This window comes from Sceloporus undulatus, chromosome 3 (assembly GCF_019175285.1).
Source record: "Sceloporus undulatus isolate JIND9_A2432 ecotype Alabama chromosome 3, SceUnd_v1.1, whole genome shotgun sequence".
In the NCBI taxonomy this organism is placed as follows: Eukaryota; Metazoa; Chordata; class Lepidosauria; order Squamata; family Phrynosomatidae; genus Sceloporus; species Sceloporus undulatus.
In genome coordinates, this window is record NC_056524.1 from 53,157,027 (window position 1) to 53,180,849 (window position 23,823).

The window sequence follows — 23,823 nt, forward strand, 5'->3', positions numbered from 1 at the left end:
AATATAGGGTTGGATTTATGTTTTTAATGAATAGACCAGTAATGACACATAAGGTGACATTTAATACAAAAGTAAAATGAGAGAAGTTACTGGTTTTTAATAATTCACTAGAATATATTTTAGGTGTTTTATTGAAGGAAAAGCATTAGTTTTTTTTTTTAAAGAATGGAGTTATATCTCCCTCTTTTGGAAAATCAAGGCATGACCTGTCTTAGAGATAAGGCTTTGCTGCTAGATTAAAGCTCTCTTTCTTTATCCAAGCGAGCTGATAAATTTTCTTGAACAGAGGGGGAGAGAAAGAGAGATAAGTATGCCTAACTTGTTTTCCAATCACTGACATTTGTCTTAAATATTTGATGCAAGTCCAAATGCAAATTGATTGCTCAACCTAAAATATCAGGGGACAGTGTTAGCAGCATCTGCCCTGCTGAATTTTCCGTATGGAAATGCATGCATCCTTTTACAGAAGTATGATCAGAATATGATGGTATAGAAGTGTTTTGATTTTCCACCTTCAGCTTGCGTTTCTTATACTTTCCTTTTACATCCTGCTCTTACCACTACCACCACCCCAATTAAATCCATAAATAATTGCTGATGGACATGTGCTAGCTAACATCATCAGCATCACTGAATGAGAACATTAATACTAAAATAAAATATTTGAGTAGCATCAACTAAATATTAAAATGCCAACAACGTTAAAATTCAGTTTCAGTTGGCAAAGGTATTTTGCATGTGTTCTTAAATGGAAGCAATGAGCAACATGGTAAACATCAACCGGGATATCCAAAGAAGAGATGTCACCGCTGGAGAAGACAAATGTTGTAACCACTAGCCTAGCATATCATGACTTTGGCATTTGAAACAGGAAGTCATCCATTTCAACTGCCACCGCCCTTGCCTTGGAAGGAGAGAAGAACAGGCAATATCTGCTGGACTGAATCCCCTTCCTCACCACCATTCCTTTCTCCTTTTGTGCCATGTCTTTTTAGATTGTAGACCTGAGGTCAGGAAGTGTCAAATTAACAACCTGTAAGCTACTCTGAGAGCCTTTGAGGTTCAACAGCAGGCAGAAATACTCCAAATAAATAAATAAATAAATAAGATATTTCAGCAATGGACTAAGCCGGTTTGATTGTTCTATTACAGAAAAGCAGGATAGAAATAAATGTTTTATTATTATTTATATATGAGAGAGAGCAGCATCACTTGATGTAACATCACTGACAGTTCATTACGTTTTGGGTATACTTTATGGTGCAGATTCTTTAATGCAGGAGAGGAAATGGAATCCTACTGGACCTATCAGGATTATCCCCATAGAGATAAGCAACAAAATGCTTAAATCATCTATTCACATACAGCTAGAAATAGCTTATTTCTTATTTAGGGTTGAGGAATGCAGCCTGTGGATTGCGTGTTCTTCATTCAGTTTTTCTAACAAGCTAAAAACCCTAAAACCACACACACACAACCTGGATGGAAACAATATTTTCAAACATACAAATTGCTTTTCTTGCCATAGTGGCTGACATTACAGTTCTTCTCAAAACTCTTGAACTGGCCCAAAATCGGCTGAAAAGCTAGAGAGCACAAACTAGAGGTTGATTTCCTTTCACTTCAGTGTGGCTGCATGACCCATTGCTGGCATACTGGAGCAACAGTTTCTCAATCCCCCTGTAAACTGAGCAAGTGGCATAAAAGGTTAGAGTACTTAACAGCATTGTCTATGATCTACCACCCCTATTGTGTAGGTTTATATAGTGTGCCGCGTTATATGCGGTTTTCAGCATACGCTGGAAGCTGTGCCAGAAGGAAGGGAGGTGCGCGCTGGAAGAAAACAATGATGCACGCTCCTGTGGCATTCGCCCCGCGTGCCGTCACCATGCCGTCGCAGACATGAGCCCCATTCATTTGAATGGGGCTTGAGCGTCCATATTTTTTCCTTTATGTGGGGGGGGGGGGGGGCGGAACGGATCCCTCGTGTAAGGGAAGGGACGATTGTAAATCATACGGAATGCATAGAAATGTAAAGGAGTCTTGCATTTTTGTTGCCTTACCCAGTTTGTCAACACTTGGTGGTGGAACTCTCAGTGAATACAGGACAGATTTAGAATAGATCAACTCTAGTGCCAGCTAAAATCTGCTAAAAATATGGAAAGCAAAATAGTGACCAGCAGATTGGTAACAATCACTATATATTCCCATTCACAGAAAATGTAGGCACAAAGGATTGCAGTAACTATAAGCCATTGCAATAGCGTCAATGGGAGGTGGGGGGTGGAGGCCACACTGGGTGACACCTGGTTGGCTCCCCATCCTCTGTGGGAACTGTTCTGCTCCTGCGGGAGCACCTTAGGGCCACACACACTGCTCTGCCCCCCTGTGGGAGTTTCTCAGGCCCTGTGGGGGCCCCCCCACCCCAGAAACCATGCCAGAAGTCTCAGTGCCAGAGGCCCCCCCCCCCCCCAGAAGTTCTGTCCCCTGCATTGGGTGTTACCCAATGTGGGAATACCACTGGGCCATTGCATTAACTTCCCATGCAAGCAAAGTTATGCTCAAAATTATTCAGCAGAGACTGCTATGATATATGGAGCGAGAAATCCCAGAGGTGCAAGCTGGGTTCAAGAAAGGGAGAAACACTAGGGACCACATTGCAAACATACAATGGATAATGGAGTGTACCAGGGAATTCAAGAAGAAAATCAGCTTGTGCTTTATAGCAAAGCCCTTGACTGCATAAATCATGAAAAGCTATGGAATACTGTGAAGTCGAAGGCTTTCATGGCCGGTATCCATAGTTTTTTTTGTGGCTTTTTCGGGCTATGTGGCCATGTTCTAGAAGAGTTTCTTTCTGATGTTTTGGCAGCCACACAGCCACAGCTGGCGAAACGTCAGGAAGAAACTCTTCTAGAACATGGCCACATAGCCCGAAAAACCTACAAAACAAAAAAACAAAAAACCCTATGGAATACTTTTTAAAAAACGAGAGTGCCAATACATTTTATTGACCCAATGAGAAACCTGTATTCAGGACAAGAGGCTGCTGTTAGAACAGAATATGGAAAAACAGAATGGTTCCCAATTAACAAAGGACTACATTCTATTACCCTTTTTGTTCAACTTGTCTGGAGAAAATGTCATACCAAGAAAAGGTTTAGACTCAGAAAAAGTTAAGATCATACTACCATCTGTAGTGAACATTCCCCAAGGCAAAAGTATTATTCACAAAATAATAGTGATAGAATTAAAAATTGAACTCACATTTTTACCAGAGGTTTACCTATTAGGCATGATCAATGAGAATACAGAGAAAAAGTATAGAAGAGTTATATTTTATATTATGACATGTGCAAGGATGGAACATGCAAGATAGTGATAAAAAGAGGAAATACCAACAGTGGCACAGTGGTTGATAAGACTGTATGAAATGTCAGAGCTAGATAGGATGACCAATTGGATTAGGAAAAAAACCTGACAAATCATTTAAAAAAGAATGACAACTATTATATGAATACTTGGAAAAGAGTTGAGGAGACACTATAATATCAAATTAGCAGAAACAAAAATAAAAAGGAATATAAGTAATGACAAAAAAAAGAACCCAAAGTTTACTTGGCAGGAAGATAGTAAAGGTAAAGCAGTTTTTTTCTTTTGAATGGTACAACTAGGTTTAACTCAAGCTTTAACAATAAATATCAGGAAAAGTGAGTCTGTATGGAAGGAAGTTGATATAAATGTTTAGTGTTTTTATAAAGTAAATTGGTGGAAGGGAAATACAGTTTGGATAATGTCTGAATGGAAATTGTATTGTCTTATTATTTTATTATATTTGTTCACTGAGTTATGATGTTGAATATAAGATGCATGTAGTATGCTATTTACTTTTGGTGAATAAAGATAATAATGGGGGGGGGGGAGAAGTGAAGATGAGAGGAAAGAATATCAACAATCTAAGATATGCAGATGACACCATGCTACTAGCAGGAAACAACATTGACTTGGAGCAATTACTAAGGAAAGACAGTATCAAACTATCAAAAGAATGCAACTTTTCAAATATTACTTTAAAGCCAAAATTAAAAACAGTACAGCTCCATAACATCTCTTCTCATCTTCTAAAAGGCTTTCTGGAATGGAAAGGTCTTCACCTGTTGTGGAAAAGACAGCTATCCTAGGAGCCATCCTATCCTTCCTAGTTCCAAAGTCTTGCAACAACTACAGAAAAGACCTACTCTTGTGTTCTCACCAAATGTACTCATGATGGTTGTGAGATAGAGAGAAACACCTTCCCTGGAGATCTTAGAGCTCAGGCAGGCTCATATGGGAGGATATGCTTTTGGGCTGACAACCAGTTGAGCTGTGGCAAGAAGCAAGTCAGATTTTTCGTGTAAGTAGCACATGTTAGTAATCTAGCTGCAGCTCTTTGGATCAGATGAAGTTTCCAAACACTCTTCACATGCAGCCCAACATAGAGTTAATTGCAATAATCCATCAGGATGTAAATGTCATGTGTCACCATGGCCAAGTCAGACACCCCAAGCAACATGTGCACTTGGCTCATTAGCTTTAATTGTGCAAATGGACTCCTAGCCACTGCAGAAACCTGAACATTCAGATTCAGGGCAGAATGTAGGAATTACATCCAAACCAAACCTGTGTCCTCAGGAGAGTGTAACCCCATCAAGCACAGATAGAATCCATATTTCCTGATCTCTGTTTTGACTGGCCAAGAGCACTTCTGTCTTGTCTGGATCAATTTTAAATTTGTTTCTTCTCAACCAGTCCATTATTGCCTTGGAATATAGCTGTTAATCACAATGGCTATAGCAAACCTCCCAATTTAGACTAATTAATACTAGTTTTTAGGGACCAAGCTATCTCTTTTAATCTCTGCTTTTGGGCTTCCTGGTGCATTTGGTTGTCCAGTCTAGTTGTTTTAGATTGATCTCTGGTCTGATTCAGGTTCCTAGTCAATAGTTTTTAGGATTATGAAGTCCCAAGGTATTAGACAACAATGCAATTATATAAAAAGGCTAGACGCATAAGCCACTTATTACCCAAAAGAACACAAAGCGACTGATCACCCAGAATCATGCCTCTCTTGGAAATCTGTGAATCCATAGTAAGCACTAATAGTATGGTTGAAATGCCAAAATAAAAACAGAAGGCCTGCACTCACGAAAGCTTGCATGTTGGAGAATCTTTATTTTTACAGTGGTTGCTTTCTGATAGTAGTCTTATATCATGAGGAAACATGTGAGTACCTGTATTTATCTTCTGTACCAACCATATTATTTTAAATGGCACCTGCATTGTGTAGCCAATTATAGTTAAGACAGGCTTGGGTGTATTTAACAATGCTGAAATCAGTGTCCTGAAAATATTTCTTTTGTGTTCTTTCTTTGAAAAACAAAAAGTCATCTGTTGAAAATGTGCTGTAAAGTCTCATGTGTGTCTGGAGTCTCAAAAATGGATGAACATATATATGCTGGCTGGGGGAGGGACCTTACTCCCTTGCAGAACACCTGTCACTGGTCCCATAATTTTCAGAAAACAAACAAATGGTGCACAATGGGAACAATCACAGAGCAAATTGTGCAAAATAAGGTGGGAAATGACTATCTGCTCAATTTGGTGAAGGTGTGCTTTTCTCAGAATTTATTTTGTTAATCTTACACAGTTTTAAGAAAGATTGGGAATTATTGCTTATTTACTCTGAGGATAGGATCAACTATAGGTTGTGTTAAATGAAGAGAGTGTGTATATTGTAGAAGCATGAATATTATATAATGGAAGTATAACAATTAGTGCTATATATCCATCAGTTAGCTGGGGAAGTCAGTAGTATTTGTTAGCAACTGACAGAATGACATAGGTTACCCAGGTCTATGAAAGTGCAAAAATTACTTATGTCCACAGTCTGGAAACTTAGCTTCATTATTTGGCTGTTTTGAATATGGCGTGTGTTTTTGAATGTTCAGCTCAGTTTTCTGCATTGTATATTCATATAATCTTGTGTCTCACACAAATGTCAGGCTAATGGAATACTGTACTATAAATTGCAGTGGATAGAGATAATAGCTTCTTATATACTGTCCTTGTAAATAACCAGTCTCTGACATTTGCATATTTATATTAAAGCTGTTCCACTCAAACAATATTTAGCATGATGATAGCCTCTGATGTCCAGTTGTATTTTACTCACTTGCTCAAAAGTCACATTTGCCAACAGTTATTTTCAAGTGGATTCATGCTAAGAATGTTTAAGAAGCGATTGCTGGGGTAGTGAATTAATTTACTCCATGCAAGCTGTAAAAGTGGTAGCCCTCAAAATATTAGAAATCCACCCCCACCGAAACAAGCAGTTGCATTATTGTATATTGCTGTATTAGCATATTGCAGCTGTGATTTAGTCCCACTTGTCCTGTTTGTGAGGTTGTTGTTTTACTTATTTTTCTAGTTGTGTGCATCCTTCAGTTTAAGTTATTTCAACTCATTCTTTTAAACATACTTAATTACTTGATTTTAAGTACATAATAATGCTAGAGGTTAGAGATAAGTAGGTCTAAATGTCACTAAACCATTAAGGTTTCCAGACAGGCTTGGGCAAGGCACTGTCTTTCCAGCTGTCTGCTGGTAGTGTGACCTCCCTCTTTTCCTACTGCCTTCTACTTCAGAAGCATGATGATCTTTTTCAATGAATCTCATTGTCTCATGATATGTCCAAAGTACAACAGCTTTTTTTAGTCATCATTTTTTCTCATAAGGGTTCACGCTTGAGACCCATTCTTTTTTCCTCTTCTTTTTTTTTTAGCAGACCATAGTATCCATAGAACTGTCCTCCAGCACCACATTTAGAATGAGTTCATTTTCTTCCTGTCAGTTTTATTCAGCGTCCAGATTTCACACCCATACATAGAAATCAGAAATACTATGTCCTGGATGTTTTGATTTCTGTATTTAATTATATATGTTGAACCTTGAGAATCTTATGCTTTCTCCAAGACTGCCTTTTCAAGTCTTAGTTGTTTTCTATTTCTTTACTATAGTATGCATTTGTGTTAATAACTGGGTCAAAGTTTACTATTGTTACATTTATAACGATATATAAGAAATACCAATAGCTTTGGGGATGCCATTTATCAGACTTTACTGTTCTGGGTAAGGGTTTTGGGGTTTCCCAATGAAACCAGAACATGGGTGCAAACAAACAAATACTGTATCCTAAAAAATATCATTACAAAATTCACAGTATGGCAGAAACTTGGGCTTGTGCCTGGTTTGGCATGTATGCCACTTGTATGCCACTTATGCAGACCCAATACACAAAGCAAGTGGCATTGTTTAGCATATAGGTAACCATGTCACACCATTCTGATGTAGTCATAGTAAGGGTTTGACTGGTAAAAACAAAATAATGACACAGTTTTGCAGGCTTCTTTCTCCTTGTGTGTTACAGCTTAGTATTACAGTGTGTAAGACCTGAAACATAACTGCCTGGCAGCTGAAAATCTGATTGATGTTTTAAGCAGGCATCGTGAAAAGAAGTGAGGGCAGGAGAGGTGGGGATGAAGCATATTGGCTTTAACATGTCTTAGAACTTTATTCTGTGTGAAGCAACAATATCTCAAATAATGGCTGGAGAATAGACTCTGTATCATTAGTCCCCTGACTGACACAGCAGAAAAGAATGGCACATGCTTCACTGGTTTGAAGAACACAAAGTGCTTGGTTGGTGACTTGCCTGAATTGTCTGGAGCATTGTGACAGCATATGTTTAAGAGAGCCAATACGATAGTATCCATGTCATAATGACTATAATAAAGTAGAATAAAGGTTCATTGTTGCATTGTCATGTATAGCATATCCTTTACACAGGTTTCTGGATGGAATTTGTAGATCCAGATTTTATTCCCTAAATTCAAAAACGCAATCTCCAGTGTCTGCTTGTTACACCTTCCAACTGTATATCAACCTGTAATGTGAGATATTTATTGCATAACAATCTGGTAGAAGCCATTTAAGAACTTTTTCTTGTTCAATTCTGTTTTTCATGAGCTGAATGCAATGACTGGGCGAAATTTATCTATGGATTTATGGACTCCAGATAAATTGGCATAAGCCAATCTTAGAAGGGTTTAGTTGTGTTCAAATGTTTATAAATATCTTCTTGCATAATAGAAGTTGACTGTATTGTGTATTTTTCTCGTTTTGGGGACAGTTGTCTTTAAATTGAAAGAGTCACCAATCAAATAATGTCTGTGTTCAAAACAGAATGATCAGATGACAACAGCAGTTGATCCAGAGTATTACAATAACTTCCTCGTCGTCTTATCATATAGAATTGAATGCATGGATAAATATATATTTTTAAAAATCCCTTTAGGTGTTCAAGTTGGTGCAGTGGAACCTAAGACAGAGGAAAAGCTTCTCTCTATAGAACAGTAACTTTGGGGCTCAACAGACGGTCAGCTCCATGCAGCCCGTCTTTGCCCTGAGTCGGTGCTGCAGCAGCCACATGCTGCAGCACCAACGCACTGCCAAAAAGAAGCTGCCTAGAACGGCTTCTTTTTTTCAGCGCCACAAACAGGAAAGGGCTCCACCATGATGCCACTTCCTGTCTGTGATGTGCGGACACTGCCCCTGTATGGACTGGAGGCCGCCACGATGGCATCTCCACCGCACGCTAGGTTTCAGGAGCATACGGTTGTTGCATCCTCCCAAACCTCGGCCCAGTTACGGCGCTCCCCACCTGTCTGTACCGGGCCTTTGTGTCTCTTAAAAAATGAATAATAGAATCATAGAATTGGAAGAAACCACAAGGGCCATCCAGTTCAACCCCCTGCCATGCAGGAAATCTCAATCAAAGCATCCCCGACAGATGGCCATCCAGCCTCTGCTTGTAGATCTCCAAAGAAACAGACTCCACCACACTCTGAGGGAGTGTGTTCCACTGTCGAACAGCCCTTACTTTCAGGAAGGTGAAATCTCTTTTCCTGTAGCTTGCATCCATTGTTCTGCATTCTGTTCTCTGGAGCAGCAGAAAACAAGCTTGCTCCTTTTTCAATATGACATCCCTTCAAATATTTAAACAGGGCTATCATATCACCTCTTAACCTTCTCTTCTCCAGGTTAAACATCCCCAGCTCCCTAAGTTGTTCCTCATAATACATGGTTTCTAGACCGTTCACCATTTTAGTCACCCTCCTTTGGACACGATCCAGTTTCTCAATATCCTTTTTAAATTGTGGTGCCCAGAACTGGACACAATATTCCAGGTGGGGCCTGACCAATGCAGAATAGAGTGGCACTATTACTTCCCTTGATCTAGACACTATACTTCTATTGATGCAGCCTAAAATCGCATTGGCCTTGTTAGCTGCCGCATCGCACTGTTGACTCATGTTCAACTTGTGGTCTACTTCGTCTCCTAGATCCCTTTCACATGTTGTCTCCTTAAGCCAGGTGTCCCTCATCCTGTATCTGTGCATTTCATTTTTTCGCCTTAAGTGCAGTACCTTACATTTCTCCCTGTTGAAGTTCATTTTGTTAGCTGTAGCCCAGCTTTCTAGTCTATTCAGGTCATTTTGAAGTAGAAAGGGAATCACTCTCAGTTTTCAGTTGTAGCTGATCTGTGACCCCTATTGTGAATGCCTTTCCCAGTTTGTATACATTCATTATTTTAAACTGTTTAAATTGTTTTAAATTGTTATATTCTGTAATCATCCTCTACTGTAAATCATCTTCTACTGTTTTAAATTGTTTTAAGTTGATGTACATTGAGTTTTGTTGTACACCATTTAGAGAGCTTTTGATATAGGGTATGATATAAATATTCAAATAAATGTTAACTCCCTAAGTACTCAAATACTCCAATCAAAGCTGTTTTTTATTTCATTCATTCATTAAGTACTAAGAATGTATATATTTCATGCAAAACTTATTATTTAGTTTATACCCTGCCTTTTTCTTAGCATGGGACTAAAGGCAGCATACACACCTTAAAAATACATATTTTAAAAATCCTCTTTGTCCAAAAGTTAAAATACAAATAACCTAATTTGAATTTTAAGACAAAAGTTAAAACAGCATTAAAAAGGAGTTCTATAGCCTGGGAGCGGGAACAGCGAAGACTCGCTTCCCAGTCCTCAGCAGCCACACTTCTGACGTTGAAAGCCCTTCCCTGCAGATCTTAAAACACATACCTGTTTATATAAAGAGATACAGTCTTTCTAATTGAAACTGGACTTCTTTCCTTATAACTTGGTTTGTACAAGGGTCAGCGACTGTAAAGGGCTGGGAATATGAGCCAGCTAATGATGCAAAGGGGCATAGATGGCATGTCTAAATGTCATGTGAAGCCTAGTAAGTGGATAGTATGGTATCAGTATACTTGGCATTGTATTTAAATTACACTGAAATGTGTGCTCTAATGATTCTGAAAATATGGAATATAGTTAGTAGTTTATATGCCTCTATCTCTCTTGGTGTTACATTACAGGGAATATTAAGCCTGGAAATAGAAAGTTACATTACACATTGCAAAACTTTTAGAATGCCTCTGGCCATCTAGTCTTGCTCCTTCTCACTTACATTTAAAGAAAGACATTGCCCTTTTCAAATTACCTCCAAATGACAAAATGTGCTTCCATGACATACAAACCTTGCTCACTGAATAATCATTTCCATTTTATTATTCACTAACTTCTTTCTCAGAGTAGGTTTTCTTTATTCTTCTTTTCTCCTCCTTATTATGTTCTGATTCTTGCTATCCTTTTGGTATCACCATGGTCTGAGGAGTAATCTTGTTCATGTTTTTTAAGAGATATAAGTGCTGTTATTCATTGCATTTTCTGAAGACACAGGGAAACATAAAAGAACACTGTTGATATACCCCAGCATTTGATGCTGTCTTTTAGTAAATAAGAATGTGCACTTTATTTGTAGCTCCTCATTTAGGAAGGGAAAGTTTGCAAACGTAGAATGCAGATGTAACACCAGACTGTCCAAGATTTAGGCTGTGAAGGATAAGTTAGAAGTTTCAAATACATGATTATTTTTCCTTTTTAAAAGTTGTTTCTCCCAGTGTTTGACAACATTTAGAAGTTGCAAAGTAGACTTCCAGACTAGGAGGAAGGTCCTGTCTACAGGGTGTTAAAAAGAACAAGAAAAAGAATAGCAACTTCTTCATTTCAAGCCTGTTTGAAAACTAGAAATGTGTTTTTCTTAAAGTGCCACTCCCTGCATGCATACCTACGAGTAAATCTGTGAAACAGCTGTATAAATGTATAACTTTAATAATAATAAATAATAAATAATAATAATAAATAATACATTTATAACTTTAATTTATTATTTATTATTATTAAAGTTATAGGTGTTAACCTTTTCTTTATTCTTCTCTGTAGGCAGTTTACATCAACATTATATTTTTATTACATACTAATACTCTTGTTCATTCCTTAAACTATAAAAGTTTTAAATCCAGTATATGTTGTTGCACTGAAATCCTAGCAGCCTTAGCCACTACAGCCTATGGAGAAAAACAACACATGGAAGGCTGCAGGGTTGTCACTTGTGGCCTAAATAAATGACACCGATTTGGTCCATTAGGTGATGGATTCCACCACATTCCCTTTTTCCAACTTCCATTCTCCCATTTAATGAAAAAATAAATAAATTACAGATTACAATAGATTTAGAGAGAATTGCCATATGCGAATTCTAATACTTCCTCTCTAGTATTTCGTGTCTGAACAACTGAAGGCTAAAACAAAACTTTGTAGGATTAAAGGTCTTATTCTAACAATAAACTAACTAGTTAATCTCACAATACTTTTTCCTTCTCTGTTGGGATCTTCTAGTGCACATTTATCATATATGATCATCTCATAATTATTATTTGTTCACTGGGTGCACAAATTTGTCTTGGATTTGAATATTTTATATTTCTACCCGCTATATTATGCACAGGATATAGCATTATCCTCATCTGCAGACTGGTTTTATAGCAATTGTCATATGATGACATTCCTGACATTTTTAGTATAGTCTTGCCTTACAAAAGAATTTCACTAATTTAAAAACAGGGGAGAGATCATCTGAACTTTTTGTTTCTACATTCCCTGAAGTTTCCAATTTCTTCCTTCTGAAAAATGGAAAGGGACTTCTCTCCCAAGTTTTTCTGGGTTTTCTCTAGCTGAAACATTCATACATGAATAGATAATAATAATTCCCAGTCCATAAGAAGAGTCATGCTGAATCAGAACAAAGGCCCATCTCATCCAATATTCTGTTCAGCAACCAGTTGCCCTTGGAAACCCACAAGCTGGAAATGAGTGCTACTCCATTCTCCATCCTATATTCCTCAAAAACTGATACACAGAGGCATACTGTCTTTGATACTCAAGGTGAAACATAGCTATTCTGACTTGTAGCTTATTCATGGACTTATCCTCTATGAATATAATTTTGAGCTGCAGTTATATGTTAAATGTAGGTTGTTGTGATGTGCTGCGTATGGAACAGACACTCTTTTGCCTAAAGCAGAAGTTGTGCCTGGTGCAGATTGCAGTAGTCCAAATGCTGAGTGGTCATCTGACTGCGCATATTACATTGACAATTACCCATTTCGCCAAGTTCGTGGTCTTCTTGTTAAAAACAAAACAAAACCCTGAAGCCTTTACCAGCTTAGGAACAGGTTGCTTCTCCCAAATAGACACATTATTCTTTAAGATCATTGCAGGAGTTTTTGCCAGTTACTCATTTGCTTGCAGATTGCTATCTGCTTGCAGTTTGGAAAGGAAATTTCTCTGTATATTTTGGAAAGCACTCTTTTCTCCTTTCTTCACAAGTGATGCAAACAGATGTGTTTCAGGTGTATGTAGAAAACTATACACACTAAGTTGAACTCATTATGCAAGATCCAATCTTCATAGCACAGACATATACTGCAATGCTCTAAGTCGTACAATAGGTGCTAATGACAATTCTGGGATGCCAGGCAATATGAAGGGGGGGGGAGTCATATCTAATAACAGTGGTGCCCTCCAACGGCCCCAATTTAGCAGGCTCAGTCCCACTAATTTTCCGCTTTTTCAGCTGCTTGAATGTCCTGGTTTCTCTTTCCTTCTCCTCCTTGCCTCCTCAGAAGGTGGTACTGGGGGACTCCTGTTCGACCCCCTGGCCATTGACCTGTGGGGTCCCTCAGGGTTCTGTGTTGTCCCCTATGCTGTTTAACATATACATGAAACCACTGGGAGAGGTTGTCTGGAGGTTTGGGGTGCGGTGTCATCAATATGCAGATGACACTCAACTGTGCTACTCCTTCCCACCTCAATCCAAGGAGGCTGTCCTGGTCCTAAACCAGTGTCTGTCTTCAGTAATGGACTGGATGAGGGCAAACAAGTTGAAACTTAATCCAGACAAGACAGAGGTGCTCCTGGTCAGTCGGAAGGCAGATCAGGGAATAGGTATCCAGCCTGTGTTAGATGGGGTCACAATCCCCCTGAAGACACAGGTTCGCAGTTTGGGGGTACTCTTGTACTCAGCTTTGAACCTGGAGGCCCAGATCTCTGTTGTGACCAGGAGTGCTTTCGCATATTTAAAACTTGTATGCCAGCTGCGCCCGTTCCTTGAGAAGCCAGATTTGGCCACGGTGGTACATGCCTTGGTTAAATCTCGTTTGGACTACTGTAATGGGCTCTAAATGGGGGGCTGCCTTTGAAAAGTATTAGGAAAATTCAGCTGTTTCAAAGAACTGCTGCCAGGCTGTTAACGGGGCAGATTACATAGACCATACAATGCCCCTGTTGAAACAGCTTCATTGGTTGCCAGTTTGTTTCTGGGCACAATTTAACGTGCTGGTAATTACCTATAAAGCCCTACATGACTCAGGTCCACATTATTTGGAAAACCATTTCTTCTGGTATGAACCGGCCCGGACTCTGAGATCCTCTGGAGAAGCCCTTCTCTCTGTCCCAACACCATCACAAACACAGTTGGTGGGGATGCAAGAGAGAGCCTTCTCGGTGGCTGCCCCTAGGCTCTGGAACTCCCTGACCAGAGAGATCAGAACGGCTCCCTCCTTGATGGCCTTCCGCTGGCAGGTGAAGACCTACTGTTCACACAGGCGTTTAGGAAATTACTATAAGAACAGGCTGGGATGTTGGACCAGTTTAAAAATCCTTTTCAATGTACTTTTTAAAAAATTATTATTATAATACTGTTTTTAATGCTGTGAAAAACACAGAACATACACACACCAGTCATGCCTGGTGAGTCTAATTTGAACCAACAAGCCAATGGAAGTACAAAAGGACAACAAGGCTCAAATCCTCAGGTTGCCCAGGATGTAGAATCTGCCAGAAACCCACTCCTTTTCCTGCAGCAGTTATTAAAGTAAAACAAGTGACAAACATATTGTGGGTTACATCAGTCAACAACATTGGGTGTTTTCTATGGAAGGGAAGTAATTTGCAATGGGTCAATGTCAAGAAAGATTACTGTTGCAGCTACACTGTAATGCAGTTTTTACTGCCATGGCTCAATGCTATAGAATCCTGGGATTTGTAGTTTTGTGAGGTATTTAGCTTTTCCTAGAGCTCTGGTGAAACAACAAATTCCAGGATTCCATAGTATTAAGCCATGACACTTAAAGTGTGTCAAATTGCATTACTTCTACAGTTCAGATGCAGCCTAGGAGAGAGAGGAGAGGGACACCTGTTACTCTCAATGCAGTGGCAGTCCATGCCTACTGTGTTGGAGGGAATGGAGGATGAAGCAAAGAGGTCACCACTGGCAAAGCCAAATGGATCTATTTTTCTTCTTTTATTTCTTGAGATCCTTCAGTTTCACTTTAAGACTTAGGGATCATTTTAAAGTAAATAAATAAATAAAATAGTTGCTAGGACGTTATGTCCTAATTTCCATTGAAGTCATTTTATTGTAACCAAGAAACAAGTATGCTCCTGCATTTGCTAGTTTTTTCTTTAATATATCCCCATATATATTCTCCTGTACTTCATACTGAGTGAAACCAGAAAATGAAAGATAGTCTGTTTGCCTATCCTATGTCTGAAAGTGTATTGATATGCTTCTGAAAAATAAGTAAAAAATAAAAACCCAGTAGGCCTACATTTTCATGATTCAGGTGGGCAAACAGGCTTGCTCTTAGACTCTGATTAAAACATTGAGAATAGGATAAGGAGAGAGTGAGTAGTTGTAAAAAAAAGAAAAGAAAAGAAAAAAAGCTTCAAAAGAGCCACTATTAAATTGGTCCTATTATCTTTCAAGTCAGTCTAGCACAAATCAGCACAATCTCTTAATTTCAGTTGTAAAGGAATAGATTCCAAGTCATTGGGTGGTTGTTTAGATAATTAATTCAAAGTTGTTGGTTTTTTTAAACACTTTATTGTTTAAACACTTTACAATCCAAAGTCCTGATATAAGTGCAATTCTGAACAATCTAGCTAACATGTGGGGAGTGCAAATTTTAAATGATTATTCCATGCAGATTTTCTCATTACACAACACATGCCTTAGTTATTCTCCAGTCTAGGCAACTTTATAAACAAATAAGCAAATAAACAAATATCAGTTTTAGTGAGCAAAAGCTTAGCAGAGGCCTAACAGAGCTACCAAAGTTACCTTGTTCCTCCCTGGCCCAGGGTGCTATTCCATTTCCTTTAAAGAAGACTAGCATGGTCATATAAAGATACAGTATGTAAAATCAAATCTATCCAGTTTATATCCTGTCTTTCTCCCAATGCGGTTCTTAAGTTAGGATATAAATGATCAGGTGGCAGGGAGGGAAGGAGGGAGAGCACACAGATGTGCTTCTTATGCCTGTACTCACTTTTAGCTCTCCCTTCCTCCAATTGAACTTTATTCATTTATTTTATTTATTTATGGTATTTATACCCTGCCCTTCAGCCCTAAAGGCTATCAAAGCAAAATGCCCCAGAAAAGAAATTGGCTCCCCATTTTACACAGAAGTAAAATTGTCAGCAAACAACATATGGCAGCCCTTTTTCTCAACTGCCCCAAACTTACTGCAGAACCCCCTGAAGACTTCCCAGCCCATCACCATTGCTGACCTAGATTGCTGACTCTGACACACACAGCACAACATTTCCCTGTGAAACTGGCCACCTCCTAGTTATTGCTCTACCTTGTCTCTCTACACACCACAGCCAAGGGAAACCACAGCAAATATTCAGCATACAAACATCTATACACTCATTGTCATACTCCTGACTGGTGCAATGGTGTTCAAAAACAAAGGTGTGTAAACAGATGTGTAACACAATGCCACCTAGTGCAGTACCCCACAACAAAGAAATGATTACAAATTTGCTGTTCCTCTGGGTATGTGTAGATGTGTCCATATATAATATAAAAGGAAGCAATTTAGGGGAAAACTACACTGTAGAAATAATTTAATTGCTTTAGTTTAAGTTCTGTGGAAGCATGGGGTCTGTTTTCTGAGGTTTTTAGCTTTCTCTGCTGGTGTCTCATGAAACTACAAACCACAGGATTCTGCAGGATGGAGCCATGACAGTTCAAGTGGTGTCAAACTGCATTATTTCTGCAGTGTAGATGCGCCCATATTCTTCATAACAGACTCCCTTCTTTTTGAACCCTTTCAGTTCATAGTCAATATGTTTTTTTCCTTCCCTGCCTATCAGAGTAGAGCTGAAATTAAATGACTTCTGCAAGCATCGAGGCAAACTTTAAAATGCAGGAGCCTAGGAATTTTCCTCATGCCAGGTACCAGAACAGTACCTCGTGGGAAATGGGTTAAGGCCCTTACTACCACAGTGTATGACATCCATTCCCTACCACACGTGGTTGCTCCTCAGCTTTCATTTTCTTGCAGTGGATAAGAAGGAGCAACAAGAGGTAAAAATAATAAAATAAAAATTTTATTTTTATACCGCCCTTCCTCAGATCAGGGCGGTTTACAACATGTTAAAATACAAGAATACAAAGATACAACAAAACAATAAAAACAAAAGCAACTACAATATAAGACCCCCGTTAGCCCATCCTCTTGCCACAGTAGAGGAGGGAGGCCCACTGGATTTTAATCGGGGAATGCCAGATGGAAAAGAAAGGTTTTTAGGTCCTTTCTGAATTGGGCCAGGGAGGTAGTCGAGCAGAGCTCTATGGGCAGCGTGTTCCAAAGGGCCGGGCCAGCGATGGAAAATGTCCTCCTCGTAGTGGAGGACAACCTGGCCCCCGGCACCCTAAGGTATTGCTGCCCAGATGTTCTGAGGGTGCGGGACGGAATGTACGGGGAGAGGCGGTCCTTCAGGTATCCTGGGCCCAAGCCAGGTAGGCAGGAAAGGCTGGCTGATGGATTCTTATTGAATAAACTACTAACCAGTTGTAGACACATGCATAGCAGGGACCTCTGACCCAGGCCATTGAGCTAGTGAATTGGTGCCTGATGGGTTGCTCAGATGATACAGTTCCATGATGCTCTGCACTTTTGAGGAGGAAAAAAATGTATACCTGTAAGTCTTCAGGAAGGGCTTGTCACCTGAGTACTTCAAATCTGGGAGATTGGCTAGGAAGGAAGCTAGCAACTAATGCCCTACCAAGTAATGCGGCAGGAAGGAGCACACCAGTGGAGATGTCCTGAGTCTTGGGTAGGGAAATTGCACACTTGCCCTACTGGACCAGCTCCCACTGTCCTGAAAACAGCAGTTTTGTGAGTTTTAATACCAAATTTTGGCATTAGTTTGATGTTTATTTATTTATTTATTTTAGGTGGTGATACGAACTCCAAGTGGAGAGCTCCTGTATCGTATTTCTCCTTGGGCAAGATATGTAGTTCGTGAAGGGGCCAGTGTCAACTATGACTGGATGTACTGGGATCCACCAGTCACATACAGGGTAAACTGTTTAAACATGCTAGAAACATAAAGTGGGATGAGGTTGGTTAGTCCTTTCTCAATTGTTTTCTGAATATCTAAAAAGAGCTTGTTCTGTGCATGCTTTGTTTTCTATTGCCTGCACTCCCTATTTTTTCATGAATATTTACAATCACTTTCTCTACGACACTCCATGTAGAAGGGAATGTATTAGATGAAAGATAACATGTATATTAGTAGGAACCAGAGTGGGTTGTTAAATCAGTAGGTGCCAGCATGGGTTTGTCAAGAATGAATCCTGACAAACTAATTTTACATCTTTTGACTATTTTGGAGGGCTAGAGGATGATTAAGAGTGAGCATGTGCAGCAGATCTAGGGGACAATATTCTATCCCTGTGACTATTCAGGGGCCACACAGGATCTCAAATATGCTTTAAAAAAATGAGGCAGGCAAAATCCAAACTGGAAGAATTTTGATAAGCATACAAACTTGTCAAAGTCTTAAGATCTGCCCCAGTGGGGGGCGGTCTCTCAGTTCACCACTATCACAGGCTTATTTGATGAGGATCCAGAAGAGAGCATTTTTGTGGTTGCTCCTACCCTCTGGAATTCCCTTCCATGGGAAGTCAGGCTGGCCCCATCCTTCTCTCCTTTTGCCAGTGGGCAAATACATTTTTGTTCAAGCAATATGCAGTTGTTTGTGGGGAGACCTCTTGTGGGTTTGTGTGTTTTATTTATTTATTGAGCTTGTGTGCTTTTTAATGATTTTATAACCTATCATTTTAATGTGATATTGTGTTTGAACCTGTATTGTTAGGTTCTAGCTGATTCTTTTTGTGAGCCAACTTGGGTGTCACTCTGGGAGAAAGGTGGCATATTAATGAAATGAAATAGAATAAGTAAAAAATAATATTTTTAAAGGCGTGGGGCCAGCAAGATATCTAAGATGCAATGCTGCTCTGAGAGGATACTAGAAGTAACAGTATAGTGCCCCCCATCTGCCCCGCCTCCACCCCCCTGCCCCAATCCTCAGACTGAGGAGTATATCTGTGAACTAGATGATATTCTTAGTTTATTGTTGAGAGAATTACTCTTTAAAATGATAAGACTTTTGCTTTGCTTAGTATGTTATTTTCTTGTATTTAGTGTGCTACTGGTTACTGGGAAGTAGGCATGGGCTTAATTTACAAGTCAGATTGCTGAAACATGCATCTCTGAAGAAATCTTTGTATGAGAAGGAACATGGATTAATTGTAAGGAACATGCATTCCCTTTAATATATAATATTACTTTGATACAGGCTTTGGATGAGAAGAACATAAGCAACTTGATCAGTACCCTGTCATTGCCACATATGGTTCACTACAAAGAATAGTCATACTAAAAGGGGAAAGTTTTTAAGAGATGTTGTACAGGCCATATCTCAACTGTGGGATTTTCTAAACCCCATGAATTTATGTGATTTATTAATATAATGACTGCATTTATCTTAAGCTGATTGTGCTGCTTCCGACTAGCACATCTTCCCAGCTCTTGTCTAGTATAACTGACAGTTTCTCACATTTTTATTCCCAAACCATTTTTTCCATTGTGTAGCGGAGACATCCTGTTCCTAAGAAGCCTAAAAGCTTAAGGATCTATGAATCTCATGTGGGAATTGCTTCCCCTGAAGGGAAAATAGCTTCATATAAAAACTTCACACACAATGTACTTCCGAAAGTCAAGGATCTTGGTAAGTAATATCTGAGGCTTCTTCCGAGATAAATTTTTAATGAGCCCTCTGCTTTTATTAGAAGAGCTCATTTTGAGAGGCTGTGAATTGTCTCTGTGTTGATATTTAATGCATCATAGGAATGTGTTTTAGTATACGGGACTTGTACTGAAATAATGGTTTTATATTTTAGAAAATGGACTGGAATCCACACTGAGATGAGTGCTTTTTATAGTGTTTATATCATTTATAGAGTACACCACGCAGAAATAAAACATCTTTTTAATTATATTTTTTTAATCCACATGTATTATTTGCCTATTTCCCTAGATCACCATACTATTGCAAGAAAATTAGTTATTTTTACCTTGATATTTATAGAGCACACTCTGAAAAAAATAATAATTGAACATTCATTTATAAAATATATATAGAGAAAGAGGAATGCATGGATTAGTTACTGTGGGGGGAAATGGATATGGCTGTACACAAACCAATGCAGGACAGTAAAGGGTTTTGTAATTCTGATTTCAGAAGTATTAAACTGCTCAAGTTTTTAAAAGTACAGTGGTACCTCGGGATACGAATTACCCAGGTTACGAAATTTTCGGGATACGAAAAAATGCAATAGAAAATAATTGCTCCGGGTTACGAATGCCTATGGCATTTCGGCTTACGAAGGCTTTTCAGGTTACGAAAGCGGCCGCGGAACGAATTAATTTCGTAACCCGAGGCACCACTGTAAATAAAAATAAATTGAGTAAATTTTAAGGGTATTTTCCACTGCTATTATAAACCTACTGTATATACTCATGTATAACTCTAGAAATTTTAGTTTAAAAAGTGATTAAAAAAACCTGGGTTGACTTATCCAGGAGTCAATGTAGGTCTGTATTTTAACTCTTATCGAAAAAGGAACCATGCCCTGGTGAAAGGTGAGAGCTTAATCTGTTCTTGGAGCACCTAAAAGAAGCATCAATTCCCTCTACTATCTCATCTTTCCATTGGAGCACAAATAGTTATGCCTGTCAAAATTTTTAAAGATCATTACCATCATTTTCCTTTGCTTCATCCTTTACATCCTTTGTTATATGCTGCTAAATTTAACCTTTGATTTATCCACTATTCATATCAAAATCCATAATTTTGGCCCCAAAACCTGCACTCAACTTATACATGAGGTCAACATATAGTTGAGTGTATACGGCAAGTCTACAGGTGAATGCTCAATAGTATGAAATAGAGAAGCATGTATGTCAGAAAGAAGGGAAAATGATATGATCAGCCAAAGTTGCGTTGAAAATTAATTTGTCAACCTTCACAAAAAAATTTTTTTTAATTATATGGGAAGCACTGATAGTTGATTATACAATCGCTATAATCAGATTGTTCTGTGCAATCATATACAGTGTGTCGACGGAAGCCGCTTGGGGAGGATAACAATGGTGCGTGCCTCCATGGCTTGCACACCGCTCTGCCATTATTTCCTATGGGGCTCGAGCATAAGCAGATTTTCCCTTACGCGGGAGGATCTGGAACGGATCGGATCCCCTGTGTAAGGAGAGGGCCCACTTTACATGATTGTTAAGAAAGTGTCACTTTAAAATGACTTCTTTGTAACAAAGTGTCTAGGAGCCCAAGTTAAGTGTTATTCATTTCTTAGGTGTTAGATAATTTGAAGGCAAACAACAACAACAACAACAACAACATAGTTGAGTTAAGCAAACAGAGTTAAAGTTTATTGCAGAGGAGGTTGAATGGCAAGCCAAAGATTTTAGAGAAAAATAAGAATCAGAGAAACTGTGGCCTCCACAGACTTTCAGAAAAGATCTGAAGGTTATTCTTTGCCTATAATCCTTGCTTGGTGGCTGAAGGGGCACTTACTTGCTGACATAAAAGTTAGCTTAGTAAAAGATTTGTTTTAAGTGCTGGTGGTTTCATCATTAAACTGCACTTTTCCCTTCAGATTTCCTTCATTTAATATCACAGAAAAACATTTTGGGTTGGATAAGGGACAAAAAGAAAGGTTTTTTCTTTTCCTTTGGTCCTTAGTTCCTTCAGAAAGCTTCAAAGCACAATTCCATTGCTTTAATGTTTGTTCTTTTAGAGAGATTCCTTCAGGGAAATGAATTTGGAGAAAAATATGTTAACGATTAGATAGAAATGGAATATGTTTGAAACATTAAGGAAAGCACAAGATTTAATACTTGTGTAGTTAGTTATTCTTTTTCCTTTTATGATCAACACTGTAAATATCACAAGTGCAGTTGAAGTTCAGGACATGCAGATTGGCATAGTTAATATTCTAAAGTCAAATTACGATTATATTTGCATATTATGTATTTCTTCCTAAAAAGCTAATATTTCGGTGTACTTAGGGGATTGGCTGAGAAACTGACTTTCCTAGTTTAGATGGGGAACTCATATCTCCCTTGAGTTTTGCCTTGCTAGATCTGATAATCATTAATTATATAAATACATTTCATTTAATATAAGGATTATCCATAGTAAAAGTAACAAAATGATACTGGTCTGCTGTATAGCTTTTTTTTTAGTTCTTTTTTTTTAAATAACCACCTATTTTTTCCCTTTTAAACAAAGGTTATAACTGTATTCAGTTGATGGCTGTGATGGAACATGCTTATTATGCTAGTTTTGGTTATCAGATCACAAGCTTTTTTGCTGCGTCAAGGTATGTTATGATTTCTTTCATGATTAATAATGTTATTTTCTCTCTTCATTTGTTTAACATTTTGCATCTACCTGTGAAATTCTCTATGTACATAGGAGGCAGTTTTGGAAGAACTGTACCTCATGCTCCTTTCAGGTATCTGAAAACTGCTGTAGTTGCTTGATTCATCATTGTTGGAAATCAGGCTACTACACTCCTTAAAGATACCCTTAAATCAGTTTTGTGGGAAGGACCTGTCTGATTCCAAATCTTTGAAATGTTACTGCACAGCTGATGAATTGATGCAGGCAATAGATATTTTTATTGTAGTATTTAAAGGTAGCATAGGGGGTTGGCTTTTCATTGTCTGCTGCTTCTGTTAGTCTTGAATACGTTGTATGTGAAAAATCACAGTTCCTTACAATTCAAAGAGTATGTACTTCTGTACTCTTTTACGATTTTATCTCTGTACATGATTGTAAACCATGCAGTGTGAGTTGTTCAGCAAGCAATGTGAAAAGGCTTTATGTTGGTAAATAAAATCATTTTGAAGAGTTGGAAATTTTTTTTGGAGAAAAGATGAGCTACAACGAAAATATTCCTGCAAGGCCAATTTTATAGACTCTGTAGAAAAAGAATTAATTTGGAAAAGAATATTGTATTTGAGGGTTCCAAATACTGGAAGATGACAGTTGGATATAGTTAAGAAGCTTGCATATCAAGAAAAATTAGTTTGGAACCAATTGTTTTCAGTCAGAGATGCCCATTTTGATTCATATTAGTAAACCTAGTGTTCTGCAAAATAGGAGAATGAATGGGTCTGATGTGTATTTCCAAATACAGGGTATCCTCAGATTTTGCAAAGAAACTTGTTTCCTGACAAGCCAGTGTGCTGTAGTGGGTTGAGCACTGGCTTATGACTCTAGGGAGCAGGATTTAAATCCCTGCTCAACCATGAAAACCCACTGGATGATGTTGGATAAGTCACAGTTGTCTCAGCTTCAGAAGACAGCAATGGCAAGCCCCCTCTGGAAACCCTGATTTACCTTAGAGTCACCCTAAGTTGAAAATGACTTGAAGGCACATAATACAAACAGCTTTTTTCTAAACCTCACAAATCATTACCACTTGTCGTTGACACATTTATGTTTTCCTTATGCTGGCACTCCCAGCGAGGTGGCAGCAAACAGAATTGGAAGTTAACTGAGACAGGTAATGGCTCATTTTCAGAACAACTTCTCCATGTGTCATGCTTTGAACCTATCAAACCACCTTGTAACTAAAAAAAAAAAAAAATCAGACAGATCAGTGGTTTTCAGAGAAGGCACATTCCATGGTTTGCTTTCTGTCAACTCAGGTCATCACTTCTGTGACATCTTACAAGCTGTTTGCGAGGGGGATGGGTAGAGATAGGTCATGACACTCAAAGAAATGTGTAATACCTCAGATTTCTATCTAAATATGCTTCAAAATATGCATCCTTTTCAAAGGAAGGCAGCATATTATATATATATATATATATATATATATATATATATATATATATATATATAT

General features: G+C 38.5%; 1 protein-coding gene across 4 annotated transcripts in view; it reads left to right on the plus strand.

Moving 5' to 3' along the window:
• Positions 1 to 23,823, plus strand: part of GBE1 (1,4-alpha-glucan branching enzyme 1) — a 293,313-nt gene that overhangs the window by 176,222 nt on the left and 93,268 nt on the right. For all 4 annotated transcript variants that reach the window (XR_006103177.1, XR_006103178.1, XM_042461049.1 and 1 more), the window contains exons 4-6: positions 17,782 to 17,907; positions 19,484 to 19,619; positions 22,200 to 22,290. Coding sequence is in view for 2 of the 4 variants with exons in the window: in XM_042461049.1 (XP_042316983.1) it covers positions 17,782 to 17,907; positions 19,484 to 19,619; positions 22,200 to 22,290 (353 nt within the window). In the remaining 2 variants the exon portion in view is untranslated. The remainder of the gene's footprint in view (positions 1 to 17,781; positions 17,908 to 19,483; positions 19,620 to 22,199; positions 22,291 to 23,823) is intronic.